At 31.4% G+C, this 13743-nt stretch overlaps 1 protein-coding gene across 4 annotated transcripts; it reads right to left on the bottom strand.

Moving 5' to 3' along the window:
* Positions 1 to 4227: 4227 nt before the first annotated feature.
* EDA3 (DnaJ/Hsp40 cysteine-rich domain superfamily protein) lies at positions 4228 to 7581 on the bottom strand. 4 transcript variants are annotated; one of them, XM_021422833.2, is made up of 6 exons: positions 7379 to 7581; positions 6657 to 6760; positions 6300 to 6465; positions 5550 to 5642; positions 4843 to 4973; positions 4228 to 4640 (listed from the first exon to the last, which is right to left on the bottom strand). In XM_021422833.2, exons 1-5 carry the CDS (start codon positions 7452 to 7454, stop codon positions 4843 to 4845), a joined length of 570 nt encoding a protein of 189 aa, XP_021278508.1. In that variant the 5' UTR covers positions 7455 to 7581; the 3' UTR covers positions 4228 to 4640. The 4 variants fall into 4 exon arrangements, with proteins under 4 accessions (XP_021278508.1, XP_021278509.1, XP_021278510.1 ...); XM_021422834.2 differs by having other exon boundaries at positions 6657 to 6757; XM_021422835.2 differs by lacking the exon at positions 7379 to 7581 and adding an exon at positions 6879 to 7317.
* Positions 7582 to 13743: the final 6162 nt, after the last annotated feature.

Genomic DNA, 13743 nt, shown 5'->3' with positions numbered 1-13743 from the left:
GAGACGCAATTGAAAGGATTATCTTAAATCCATCAAAGGGAAGAAACAAAAGGAAGATTCCACATTAGGAACTAATGACAAGGAGCAGTGAAGAATAAGATCATAAAAGGGACAACCTTAGTTGATGGTGATCAAGCTTGTAGATTTAGATTAAATTGTGGAACAATAAATACTTTTAGAGCATTGAATGTTTTCATGGCATGATTGCCAAGATAAGATGTTTTGGTTTTGGGCCTATGGCTAAATATTTTATTTTATATAGATTTATATTTTGCTAGCATGAGATGTTTAGCTTATATATATTCATATATTTACATTGCATCTCATTTAATTTTGAAATTGTTCTAAATTATTTATCCTTAAGTATAACCTTGTGTTTATGATAACTAGTACTAAGTCATAATGATAAGATCAATGTGAGATTATTTTTCTTTTAATTATGGATCAAAAAGAAAATTAATCAGATAACTTAGATAAAATTAAGTCCTAACTCAATAAATTCATAATAGGATTATGAACACATTTAGTTAAGGAGTATTTTTATTGAGATAAAATATTTAAATTAAGATTGCTTAGAGCTAAATAACAATTGATTATCATATTGAATTTATAAGCGATGAATCACAAAGCATTCCGAACCGAGTTAATCGCAAGAACTAACTTTTGAGAGGATTTCATCCCAAAATTGATAATGAACTTATAATATGTAAGTACACATAAAAGTTATAAATATAACGCCCAAAAAGAAAGTAAATAAGTTTACTTGGCAAGATTTCCATACATGATAGAAATAGTGGGAGTTAATTACACTTTAAAGGTCAAGGGTCATGAAATTATGAAATCCAACAAATAAGATCCATGCACAAAGATTGATTTAATGGGATACATAAGGATGCATAATTCATGAGATAAATCCATTAAATACAAACCATTAGTAGGATGCATATTGATGCACTACTCATATAAGATGAGTCTACTAAATGATCCAACATGAATGATTGGATAATAATCTTTATTCAATAAATTCAAAATAATTGAATACATTAAATAAGATAACCATATTTTGTGCAAATCATAAGATTAGTGGGAGTAAGATAAGTTGCTCATTAAAAGTGTATAAAATACATTTATCAGTTTAAGAAAAATAAAATGGGACTAAAGAGTTAGAGCCTAAAAGGGGACTCAACAAAAGAATTTAGGATGATATGTAAAGAAGTTTAACATAGAGAGAATTCTAAATGTTAAAAGTGACATAAAGTCATGATTGAGCAGTTGTATTGGAATGGTTCCAAAACAAGAGATAATTGTATGATTATATCTATAATCGGATACAAATCTTTTGTTTAGGCTACAAAAGAAGAGATATTTGTGTTATTGGTTTTATGAACCAATAAATGATTCTAAGTTGTTAAAATAACAACAAGAGCCACAATAATAGAATCAAGGTTTCGTTGTGATCTAAATTAGTATTTCGATTATGACAATAAAGATTGTTAAACATATAATTTAGCATATTCCAAAATATTAGAATTTGAGTTGTCCTAGTAGAGACATAGTTGTTAAGCAAAAAAGTTCGATATTGGATTCGTTAGTAATTGACTCAAGTGCAAGTAGGAGATTGTTGGCATATGCCTTTTAGCAATTTGGATTAGTTAAGGAATATATATTGTCATTTAATGCATACTTAATCACACAATTATATGTGATAGAGGTTTTTCTTCATGTTAGTGCAATAATAAGGAATTATTAAATTCTAAATGGATGAAGCCCATGGAACATAAAGGCCTTGTAAGAGAATTGTAAAGTTGTTACAATTATGAGATAACTGTGCATCAAAGCCATATTCGTAAAATTAATCTTGGTGATTGTATTGTCAAGATAAGACATTGACAATGCTCAAAGACTGATACACGTTAAGCCTCTTTACTTGAGAAGTAAACAATTTATCTGATAGATTGAAATATATGAGATACTTGAGGATAACATGTGGATGCTTGTTAAAGAACAAGTTCATTGAACATGAAATGCTATGAGAACTCTATTTGGCATTTCACTCAAGTGTCTATGGAATATGTTATCATGTGATAGTCGTGCAACTAGTCCTCAAACTTAGTACACCAGGTCATCTTGTATAGGAAATGACATACTTTGATTTCGCCTCTACAGGTCTGGAGGCGACCAAATGCCTAAACAGGATATTTTTGGATATACCATGAAACATGTGAAGATGAATGAGTGGTCAAGAAAGGATTCATCACCCAAGTGATGTGAGGGGATTTATCTCACTTGTCTCAATTTTTGATTAACTTGTATAAAGTATTTGGCTAGAGTATGATGAATTTGAAGAAAATTAATTTCTTAAATTCATAAGGTCAGTCATAAATTATGAGAACTAATATAGAATATTATAAGTAGACACTGAGCTATGCTTTATAACATATCCAAGATAATAATGAAAGGATTGTATTGCACTCAGAGGTTTATCATTGAAAGGCTTTGTCAAATTCTTTAAATAACTCTTTAACATTTAGATGGTCATGATGTATTGTTAGATACCGTTCACGATCTATAAATATAAATTAATTATTAAATTAATATTTAATTAAGATTTATATTTATTACCAACATGTCAAAAGCTTAATAGGTCAATACATTAAATGACATGATTAGGATTAAATAAAAATAATCAATTAAGTTGGACTTAATTAGAATAAACCAAAATAAAGTGAGAAATTAAGTAAATTCACAAGGATTTAATTGAATTAAATACAACTATTGTATCTTGGGCTACAACTTAGTTTGGCTATATCAACATATTATGTTAGCCAACTAAAACTCTAAGCCTTCAACCGTTTCATAAAAATAAGAAAACCAAAATAGTTTTCTTTATCTTACAGAAATAAGATTTAGCAAGAACTTTTAGCCATTTTGTTTCAAAAACAAAACTTGTTAGTATAAGTAAAAATCCTATCTTGAAGAAGGTCTTACTCAATCACTGTGTGAATTACTGTTAGAGATCAAATACTTGGGTGACTAAAAATTTGACAAATCCTAAAAGTCAAAAAGCAAAGATTTTGACTACAAGATTTCACACCGATTTGTTCTCTGTTCGGATTTCTTCATCGCAAGTATTTTGGATTTAATTGACTCTTTATTACGATATCTAAAACAAAGTATGTAACTCTTAAAATTATGAATATTTATAATTTATTTAAAATTACATGAAAAATACAAACATTGATCCTGTGGATTTAGTTATTTCTTTGATTAACATCTAATTTCTTATTTTTCGATGCGTTATATTTTTAATTTCTTAAGTATTCTCCTATTTGAGCATGAAATCGAATCTTAGTAATCATGATTCTATTGATTTAACAAATTATAATAACCTCTATTTGAAATCCCAATAGTAAACTATTTAGCAAAAGAATAAACTCAAAGAAAAGTTTACTGAGTGTTATGCCAAAAGGGTTTTTCCACTTAAAATATTACCGATACAAATGATGTTCTTTGATTTCAAGTTAAAAGGGGCATATGAAAAACTAATATTGATCCCTAAAACTTCACTAGCCAACATGGAGGCAATCCAGATAACACAGAACCTAAGCATCTCAGCTCAAATTCAACATGAGAGCTTTAGCAATTCTGGCACAAGAATAAATTATATAATTTTCAACAAGTCAACTTCAGTCCTTCCAGGACAGCAATCAAATGCTTTCTAGGCTTAGTTCCACAAATTTTATGGTTGTTGAATGTGGAAAATCTTGAATGGTGTAACTGAACCTCCAATGGTAGTTTAAAGTCAAATCTGGCCTTACATGAATCTTATATTTTATGGTCGTCGAGGGTTTAGGTTCTGAAAGCTAACATGGAGAGCAAGGAAGAAAAGAGAAGGCATCCCGTGGTGAGATTATAAAACTGGTGTTTTGCTTCTATTAAACAAACAGAAATGCATAAAAATGAAAGGTTTATAAACTAGTAGAACAGAACAAGGTTTATTTTCCAAAACAGATTGGATAGAATTGATTGTAACAAGTCAAAGGATAGATTCATATAGATAGAAGAAAAAAAGCCATAGGAGAGGTTGAATGCTATAACTTTGTTTGGTTTGGCTGATATTTGACTCCCTAAACCTGGCTCCTTTAATCCAAATGACATTTGGTTTATAGTATATCCATTACATTATATTATGTGTGTGTGTAAGATTAAATTTTTGAGTCCCAAAAATGCAGAAAAATGTGCTCAATATCCACGTCCCATGAACAATTGCAAAAAATGTACACTTGAGCATGTTACTTGGTTATGCTCAGCAACCTAAGCTATGAATTTAACAAGTGTCTTAACATGGCTTCCCAAACAGGTGAATTGATATATGTAAATTAAACATAAATCACCTTTCAAATCCAACAAAGATGTCTATCAAAAAAGAATCTAACAAAGCATTCTGTTGTCCTCTCTACATTGAACAAAAATCAAATAAATAGTAGTTGGTTGACAAACAAAACTTTAGACACTTTTAAGGTTGTTCTCCAGAGTAAAAGCTTCTCAAACTTGTGGTGGTACTTGGACTAACAATCAGTGTATATACTGTCTCTGGATTCATTCATCTTGTTGACAAAAAATTGCATCAAAGTTCCTAACTGCCAGACAAAGATCAAAATAACAGATACATCTTTCAAGAAGGTACCATAAAAACAAAACCACATTCTACTATATTTGCTTGAAAATATTTTTAAAGTGTCACTAAAGTAACCTATTATTGCTATAAACTAGACAATCATGACGCCAACATCCACAACAGCTACAGGCCTGACAAGCCTATGACAAAGCAAAATGAGTTACCTAAGAACTTGGCAAAAGTCGACCATTGTACATCTTGTCGAGTAATTTCTGTGCATCAGGCCTCCTTAGAAGACCTTTATTATTTGGTAAACCAGTACCTAAACAAACAGGACAGACCAGTTTCCCCCGACCTGCTCACAGCAGCAACTAGTGATCAATTGGCAATTGTCATAAAAAATAGCATGAAGACACTTCAGAAAAGAAAATAACTAAATCAAAGAAACCTTTGTGAGAGTTTAGAATCTCAAGCTACATATTCAGTATATGCCTAAACATAAAACAGACCAATACTTTACCATGCAACTGCATTTATACTCTAAACAGAATTGGCCAATTACGAATTAACATATAACCACAGCATGCAGTTTTTGGAACCAACTTTTCTGCTGTAACAGTATATAGATCAGGGAAGGTGCATATTCAGCTCAATTATCGTCCAGCATCATAAGAAATACAATTCCAACTATTGACATGACTTCACATTTATAATTTACCATCATTTTGGAAAGAAAAAGATAATGGGACAATCTTTCGGAAGTTTAAAACTATCCCAAGGCAATCAACCATGATGTAGAATAATCTTCAGATTATTGCATGCACAGGACAAGCAGCATAGCAATTCAAAACAAGAAAAAAAATGCTAGCATTTATTTGGTATATATAGCAAATTTAGAAATAATACTAGTAGGAGAAGACTGCATATATACCATAACAGTTTGGACACTCAGTAAACTCATAAACATCTTTAGCACGTTTTCTGTTGAGAGCTTTCCATTTTCCTGTACCACCACACATATCACCTAAATAAAGAGCAAATTAACATCTTCTGAATCGGAAAGAGGATAAAAAATTGCACAACACTCTTAACAATGAACGTCGCAAGTTTCATAGTCTTTCATTGGAGCAGGAATTGAAGACCAAGTTATCATGTGAAAGAACAGAAGAGACAGCTCAATGTCATGAATGGTTATAAGAAGTAAGGTTTTGAGCCCTTTAAGCACTAAAAACTTAGTCAAAATCTTTGATTTAACAAGCACTATCCCTAAAAAGTCCATAGAATTTCAAAAAAGGCAAAAAAAAAGAAATGGACCCATGGCCTGCCATGTAGTAAGGATTATACATGACAACGCACAACTATTTCCCACAGGACAAATACCAAATAAGCCAGTCTAACAAATTTGTTAGCTGTCCATTATCTAATGCATTCAAATTGGTAAATGGTGCTAGGACTTTCACACTAGTTAAAAGTTATCTTTTGGTTATATGATGCAATCAGGTAGGAAGATAACCAAGAATTCATTAAAGTTTCGCATTTGGAAAAGGATAGTATAAGTAAAGCAGGGCAAAGGACAATCTCAAAGAAGATTACAAGATGCACATATGTGTGGTTCACTTGGTTAGACCATTTACCAGAGGAGTAGAATAAGTATGAAAGAAAATGCAGAAGAGACACTCACAAAGTACAGCACCACTTCCTCCACAATTCCGGCATACAGCTTTTTCTTTCTCATCCATAGCCATTGCATTTGCTAGAGAAACAGAGGTGCCAGCACTGCTGACCAAAGCAAGACTTGAACATAAACAAGTAAGACACAAACGCCGTGATGTTGATACTTGGGTTCCCTGCAGCCAAAAATGGACCCTAAAATTAAGAATAAAAAGTACTTTGCAAATTATGAAGTTTCAACCTAATCAATGCTAATCTGCAGTACAGAAAGGCTTTAGGACTCTTTGATTTTTGACATAAATGAGAGATACTGTTGTGACTTTGAGGAGTAATAACAAATTAGATATTGGAAGAGAAGAAGTGAAACCTTCTTCTGAGCAGGTTCTAAAGAATCATTTGAAACTCCTGGAGTGCAGCTCTCATTTTCTAAACGTGATTTTACCTGAACTCCAACTGACCTTGAGTTTACTGCTATTTAAAGCAAAGAAATACAATGGTTAAAATATTTGTTGCACCATGAAAAACACCACAAAAACAGAAATACATGCTTTGGCAGCAACAGGTGAAACACCTCAAAGTCAGAGCTCACCAGAAAATCCAATATGAATGGATAAATCCAGCTTGTTTCCCTTCAAATAAATCATATTACATGATCATTGAGTTTAATGCAAAATGTGCATATTATGAAATTACTTTCACATTCAGTCCCATTATCACTTGCAAAAATGGAGCCACTTTCACATCCACACTCAATCATTGAAATTTTACATGATCATTCATGCAAAACCATTAGGAAGCATCCCAATTCATTGAAAAATTATCTGTGCCCCAAAGTTATTTCATGAATTTTTTTGAGAAATATGGCTTAGATTCAAGATTCTAATGCTTGAGTAACTTACATGAATTCAAGATTCATCACATCACATAAATAAGAAGCGAAGAAAACATTGTAAAGGGCCACCTTGAATTCCCCTTAAAGGAAATGATAAGTAACGCAGAATTCGAAACAAGCCATAGCTCCAATGGGTATGTATTTGTCTATTTCTCATACGTAACGAATAGTAAAATATAAAGACAGAGAGAACTTACAGTGTGCTGGGGAGGGTTTCGAGGTGAAAGAGAGGCGTTGTGGGATTGCAGAAAGATGAGGTGAAGAGTAAGCCATAACTTAACTAAACTCTTCTCTTTGCTCTTCCTTTCCTGTCGAATTTAACGAGTGAAAAATCGATAGAATATACTAACGTAACATGTGGAGGCAGATAGCTCGAATGCCATATCCCCTGTTTCCCACATCTGCTTGCTTCGGCTTTCTGTATTGGAATCAAAAAGATGTCGGCTCAGCTCACCATTGGATGTGGATTTCGGGCCCATTTACAAGGACGGCCTAACCACTTGGTAAGCCGTGGTGGGACTGCCCGCTTGGTTTACCAATGCCCATGCTGCTCAACCCCAAATAACTATTTCAATTTTCTTTTTTCCTTTATTTCTTTTTTTGGATGGATCCATCTTTTACTATGGTGCATCTTAAAATTAATCTTACGGTCTAGTGAGCTTAAGTGTAATGGGTTTCTCATCAATAAAAGAGAGATGAATTTTGAGTTTATAAATAAGAATTTATTTTATCTGATAGACATATTTTTTGAGTAAAAATATGAATATATATAACAAGTAGTATTAAAATCTACTCAATTCTTCACTAATATGAAACTTTAAGGTCAAGATGGTTTCGGACCAAAGTGGATCTCTCTCCTCTATAGATGAAGAAGCCAATGCAATGAAAGCGTTACACAATTAGGTAGGATACAATGTCTTAGATTTCATATCAATGAGAGATGGGATAGGTTTTAAATTTATAATAAGAGTTTCTTCCATCTAATAGTTATGTTTCTTGGGTCAAAAATGTAGGTTCTTGACATAAGGATTATCTAAAACTTTATCATTTAAACAAAAAGGTAAAATATACTGATCTTTTAAGTTTTAACCATAATTACACGTGGGTCTATTAGTTTTCAAAATAGATAATCTATCAAAAAAATATTTTCCCTGAACACATAAGTCCTATTTGTTAATCAAAGGTCAAGGTTTCCGTTAGTTTGATAAAGTTGTAATATTTTTAAAATAATTAATTTTTATTAATTTTAAAAATTACCACTACATAAACTATAATTTTTCATTTAAAAATTTTTCTCTTTTTCAAAAAAAAAATTCTCTTAACCCAACCACCCCACGTTCGACAATGCTCCCCTTGGGACCAACAAATTGACACTTCGAAAGGAGCACCAGATGGCAAGTAATGATTTAGTGCCCCTTTAAGAAGCACAATCAAGGTTCCCTTGGGTGCTCTTTGGGGAGCACGGTCAGAGCTTGCACTCCCGTAAGGAGATTCGATCGGATTTGATGTTCCAGGCTAGATGCGGTCGCAAGGTGGTTGGCCAATGTAAGGAAGTATCGTCGATCAACCTAAAAGAAAAGAAAAGAGTAAAAAAAAAAAGAAAGGTATTTTAGATATTACATGTTTATCCATTAATACCGTTTACACATTTAAGGCAAGTTGTTCATTTTGAAAACTAATAGACTCGCGTGAAATTATGATAAAAACTTAAGAGAGTCAAAATATTTTACCTAAAAAAACCTATAATTAAGGTAATAACATATTAATATTGAATTAAAATCAACTATTTTATAAACTTATTGATATTATAATAAAAAATTATATATTCAAGTTACAATTATTTTATAAGTAAACTCCACCCACAGTTGTGGTTATAATTTTTTTTGCATAATACCTTGTGATTTATTTTTCCTGATTAACACATTGTGAATAAATTTTGTTTTTGTTAGTTTTACTTAATCAAATTATCAAAATATTCTCACTTCAAAAATTATTCTGTTTGTTTATATTTAAAAGTAGTTTTATAATTTTACTAAATAAAATTATTAATTCAACCCCTTATGGAAATATAACTTGTCAAGAGACTACCTGAAAAAAAATCACAAAATGTTATGCTGGTAGATGTTAAAACCATACGAGATACCAATGAACTAAGACAGGTGTAGTATACCTAGCAGGACGTTACCTGGTTGGACCCTTGATCACACTTATGTGGGCTATGTTACGTTGGCCGGGCACGCTATAATGCCAAGTTCATCCCTATGATCGCCCCATGATCACAAGCTTGATATGTCAGTTTGCTTTCATAGTTACCATTCTACTTTAATATATACTAATATATCATTTCAATAATAGGTTTTAGAATCACAACATAAATCATATTAATTCAATTTAAAAATTATCAAAATAACAAATAAATTTATAATAAATATGCAAAATAATATATGTGTGTGTGTGTGTGTGTGTGTGTGTGTATATATATATATATATATATATATATATGAATGTAATTTTACTTTCTTATAATCAAGGATTTGAATTTATTTTATTTTTTAAAATTTAATTTTAACATAATAATTTAAAAAACTCATTAATTATTTAAGAAAATTCATATATATTTTTATTTTTCAATTACATTCAATCAAGTCTCGGTGCTTTCTTTTTTAATCAAATAAGCTCCTCTAATTGACAGTTGACTAATTATTATTAGTCAAAATATCATGTATCATTTTATACCCATGTGATGCTGGCATGAAAAGTGAAAAAGCTACATGGTCATGCAATCATACTACATCAACATGCCATGTCATTATCCATTATGACATATTAACATGTCATATAAGTGCCATATGATATAAAATTACAATTGACATTTTGATAAATAACAATTTGTTAAACGTTAGTTATAATGGCCTATTTGATCCCAAATATAAGTATAAGAACTTGATCGATAGCAATAAAAGAAAAATGGCTTATTTGAAATAGTTCAAAGGATGTTTTAGATATTAACCTTTAATTTTCTTATATGTAACTATAAAAAAAATATTAATATTTGATATACTAATAATGTATAACTTCTATATATTGTCAGTCTACCAAATGTTGCCACCTCGTCAATGAGGTAAAAAACAAAACTAAGAAGGACTTAATAATAAATATAAAAACTTTTAATAATTAATTAAATAAAAAAATATTTCCATTTTCCCTAAATCTTTTTCATGTTCCTTTCTTCTTGTTCAACAAGCATTCAAATTATTTTCTTGTTCTTCTTCTTAGTTTTCTTTTTAAATTCAGTTTTAGGGTTTATGTTTTAGATTCGTCTCTCTTGTTCTTCATCTCGCAATGGTGCAATCAAGTCCTTTCATTTTACCAATTTCAATCTCTCAATCATATATTTTTTTAAAAAATACAAATCCGAGGTTAAAAGATCTCGAAAAAGCAAAACCCAAAATAAAGGTTAGGACTCGAAGACAAAGTAGATACTGACCCAAATCCCATTACTAATGACAAACGCAACCACAAAGATGGAGAGACATAGACTCAGAGGCTGAAATAGGAGTACAAGGCAAGACTCAGAATTCAAGTTCGATCTCCAGTTTGATATCCTCATTACTTATCTAGCCATTACTCTTGAAATTAATTACCTGAACTCGATGACAAGATTCAATAGATGTATAAAGGAGGGAAGATTTATTTGATTATGCATTTCAAGCCACTTTGGACAAAAAATTGGTATGTTGAAGTTTAGGTTTTCATTTTATTTGTTAATGTTGGTGGTTTGAATTTGCTCAAATCTTTTCTCACTACTCAATTCTAAGGGCTTGTGACTAGCGCAAGGACCTATGTGGATATAACCCACTAAGCCTAAGCAACCCTTAACTAACAATGCATGGGCTTATCATCTATCGCATTCATATACAATTCTATTCACATAATAGAATTCATTAGCAAATCATCAAGAACACATCATTATGGGACTTCTCAATGTAACATGGGGTTTTTATTTCATTTCATATTAATATTCACAATACATATATCAATAATGGTCCGACATGCATCCTGTGCCATTATCACCTATGGTCTTTTCACCATTATATCAACATTTATATGCACCTATTTTCGAGGCTCAACACAATATTCACAATGATAAACAAATATGAGTATATCAACATTTATTTACATAACCAAGAATTATTCATGTATCAACAGTATAAGAGTTGACTCAACACACTGCAGAACGTATTGACACTGAAAAGTCAAAAGAAAGGCACTACTGCACCTACCAAATAAAAGTTAAGCTACTATTTCATAAAACGCCTAGTCTAGCAAACTACTAATCTATGAAAAAAAAAAAGACAAGGGAAAATAGCAAATGAGTCACAAAGACACCGTAAGTGAATATATAAATGGGACAAGCTAAGGAGAAGAGTTTTAGCTCAAAACATCAATTATCATAAACATGCACTTATGTATAATCATAGCTTTCTCATTCAATTCTTGATGTTAGAATGTTAACTTAAAGGAGACAAATTTAAGGAAGGTGAATTGAAGGTTTTCAAAATTCTTGCAAAATCGAAAAGTCGAGTATTTTTAAAACAAGTAAGAATGTAAAACCTTCTTTGAAACTAGTGAACTAAAGTTGTAGCAACTCTCTTTGAAGGATTTTAAAAACAATTTTAAGAACTAATAACAATGAAAACAATTTAAGAGAGTGAAGAAAGAACACAAGGATTTTTATAGAAGTTTGACTTCTTTGCTTACGTCTTCACTTTTAGCTTGCTAAAGAGTTTAGAATCCACTATCTCAAAAAGCTATTTTATGACAAAGCATAACCCTCAAAATCAATATTTTCAAGACTTAGACTCAACCTTTACGATAATCTTTTTCAAGCTTAAACTAAACTCCTTTACCTTTCCACTTGGTTAAGGTATAACCATTCACAAATAATTCCTTTTGAATGTTAAGGAAAAACCTTTATAATGTAATACAAAGATAACAAAGAACAAACTCAATTACCTCCAAAAGGCTGAATGATGCAATGAATACAACGAAGGAGTAAAGGTTTTTAAGAAAAATAAGAAAGTTCAAAGATCAAGTAGCTCAATGAAAAAACACTTTGATTTTGAGAGTGATTTTTTGAGAAATCTTGAGTTGGAAGTTTCACTCTTGCTTGAAGATCTTTCTATTAGTATTCTCTCTCTTGGAAAACATGCCATAGATCTCTATTTCTAGGTAAGTGTCCTAAAATAGTTGTTTAGAGACTTGTGCTTAAAAAAGTAACTGTTATGCATGTCTTTTTCTGGCTTGTTTGAGTTGAGGTCTCAATACCTTCGAAGTATGTCTCAATACCTTATTTCCTGAGTCAACTAAAGTCTTGATACCTCTCTTGCATGTCTCGATACCTGGTTCATCCTTGGCATTCTCAAACTAAAGGATGTCTCAATACATTGTGGCTAGGTTTAGATACATTTGATGTTACTTTATGGAATTTCAAGTCTAGAGTGGATGTCTCGATACTTTAAAGGTAGGTTTCAATATATTGGCACATGTTCTTTAGAAAGTTAAAGTCTGGTAATAATGTCTCGATACCTTGGAGCCACGTCTCGATAAGTTTGGACTTGCTCTCTGGAAATTAAAGTCTGGAGGTGAAGTCTCAATACATTGAAGGCAGGTCTTGATACTTTGACACTTGCTCTCTAGAAATCCAGACTTCTGAGATGATGTCTTGATACTTTAAGGCTAAGTCTGGATACATTCAACACTTGTTTTCTAGAATTTAAAGCTTCAAAAGCGTTGTCTCGATACCTATGTGAAATGTCTCGAGACTTCGGATTCTTGAATTTATTTCTAAGGCATTTTAAGTTAGATGTCTCAATACCTTAGTGTTGTGAGACAATTTCTAGGGCATTTGAAGCTTCAAACACTTAGCCATATTTCTTGTAAATGCTTAAGGGGTTTTTTGGGCTTTCAATACACTTAAAAACTTATATTTTGATCATTTGATTTTGTCATTTCAAAAAAAGATCAATTGTAAAGTTAACACTTGAAAACAAGATGATTGTAAAACTAAAAACATTTTTTCATATCAAATATCACATTTCATAAACTCATTGATGAAATAATAGATTGAGCATGTATAAAATCATCTATGATGAAAAACATGGATGTTAAACTTTACTGGGGTATTAGATCCCTTGCATGGGTTAATACCATAATCTTAATTCCGTTGCTTAAGCACATAAAGATTTGTACTCAAATCATATGGGATTTTATTCTAGAATCTACCACGTACACATATGTATGCAAACCGTGAGATATCAAGAAATGACATATTAGTATTCCATCGTCTCGATAGCATTAAACACAATTTATATAGGAGTGCTTAGGCACATATCAACTCAAGTGTCCTTTAATTGAAACAAATACTGTGGACTAGAGCCCTTCTTCTACACTCCATTGCCACATATAATATAACATGATATAGGACTTGGGCCTGTTGGTCCCTAATAAATGTGTTAGAGGGGGGTGAATAACACTTTTTGGCTCTCACTAAACTTGATTT

Source organism: Theobroma umbraticum, unplaced genomic scaffold (genome assembly GCF_002168275.2).
Source record: "Theobroma umbraticum cultivar Fairchild unplaced genomic scaffold, ASM216827v3 scaffold_95.0, whole genome shotgun sequence".
Taxonomy (NCBI): Eukaryota; Viridiplantae; Streptophyta; class Magnoliopsida; order Malvales; family Malvaceae; genus Theobroma; species Theobroma umbraticum.
Note: the sequence above shows the minus strand (reverse complement) of the source record. Positions and strands in the feature narration are given on the sequence as shown.

Bases quoted from the DNA above. Each gene is read 5' to 3' on its own strand.
- EDA3 (XM_021422833.2), bottom strand. From the start codon at position 7,454: ATGGCTTACTCTTCACCTCATCTTTCTGCAATCCCACAACGCCTCTCT. The intron at 6,761-7,378 runs GTAAGTTCTCTC...TGCTTTAAATAG, and splicing joins GAAACCCTCCCCAGCACACT to CAGTAAACTCAAGGTCAGTT. The intron at 6,466-6,656 runs GTTTCACTTCTT...TTTTGGCTGCAG, and splicing joins TAGAACCTGCTCAGAAGAAG to GGAACCCAAGTATCAACATC.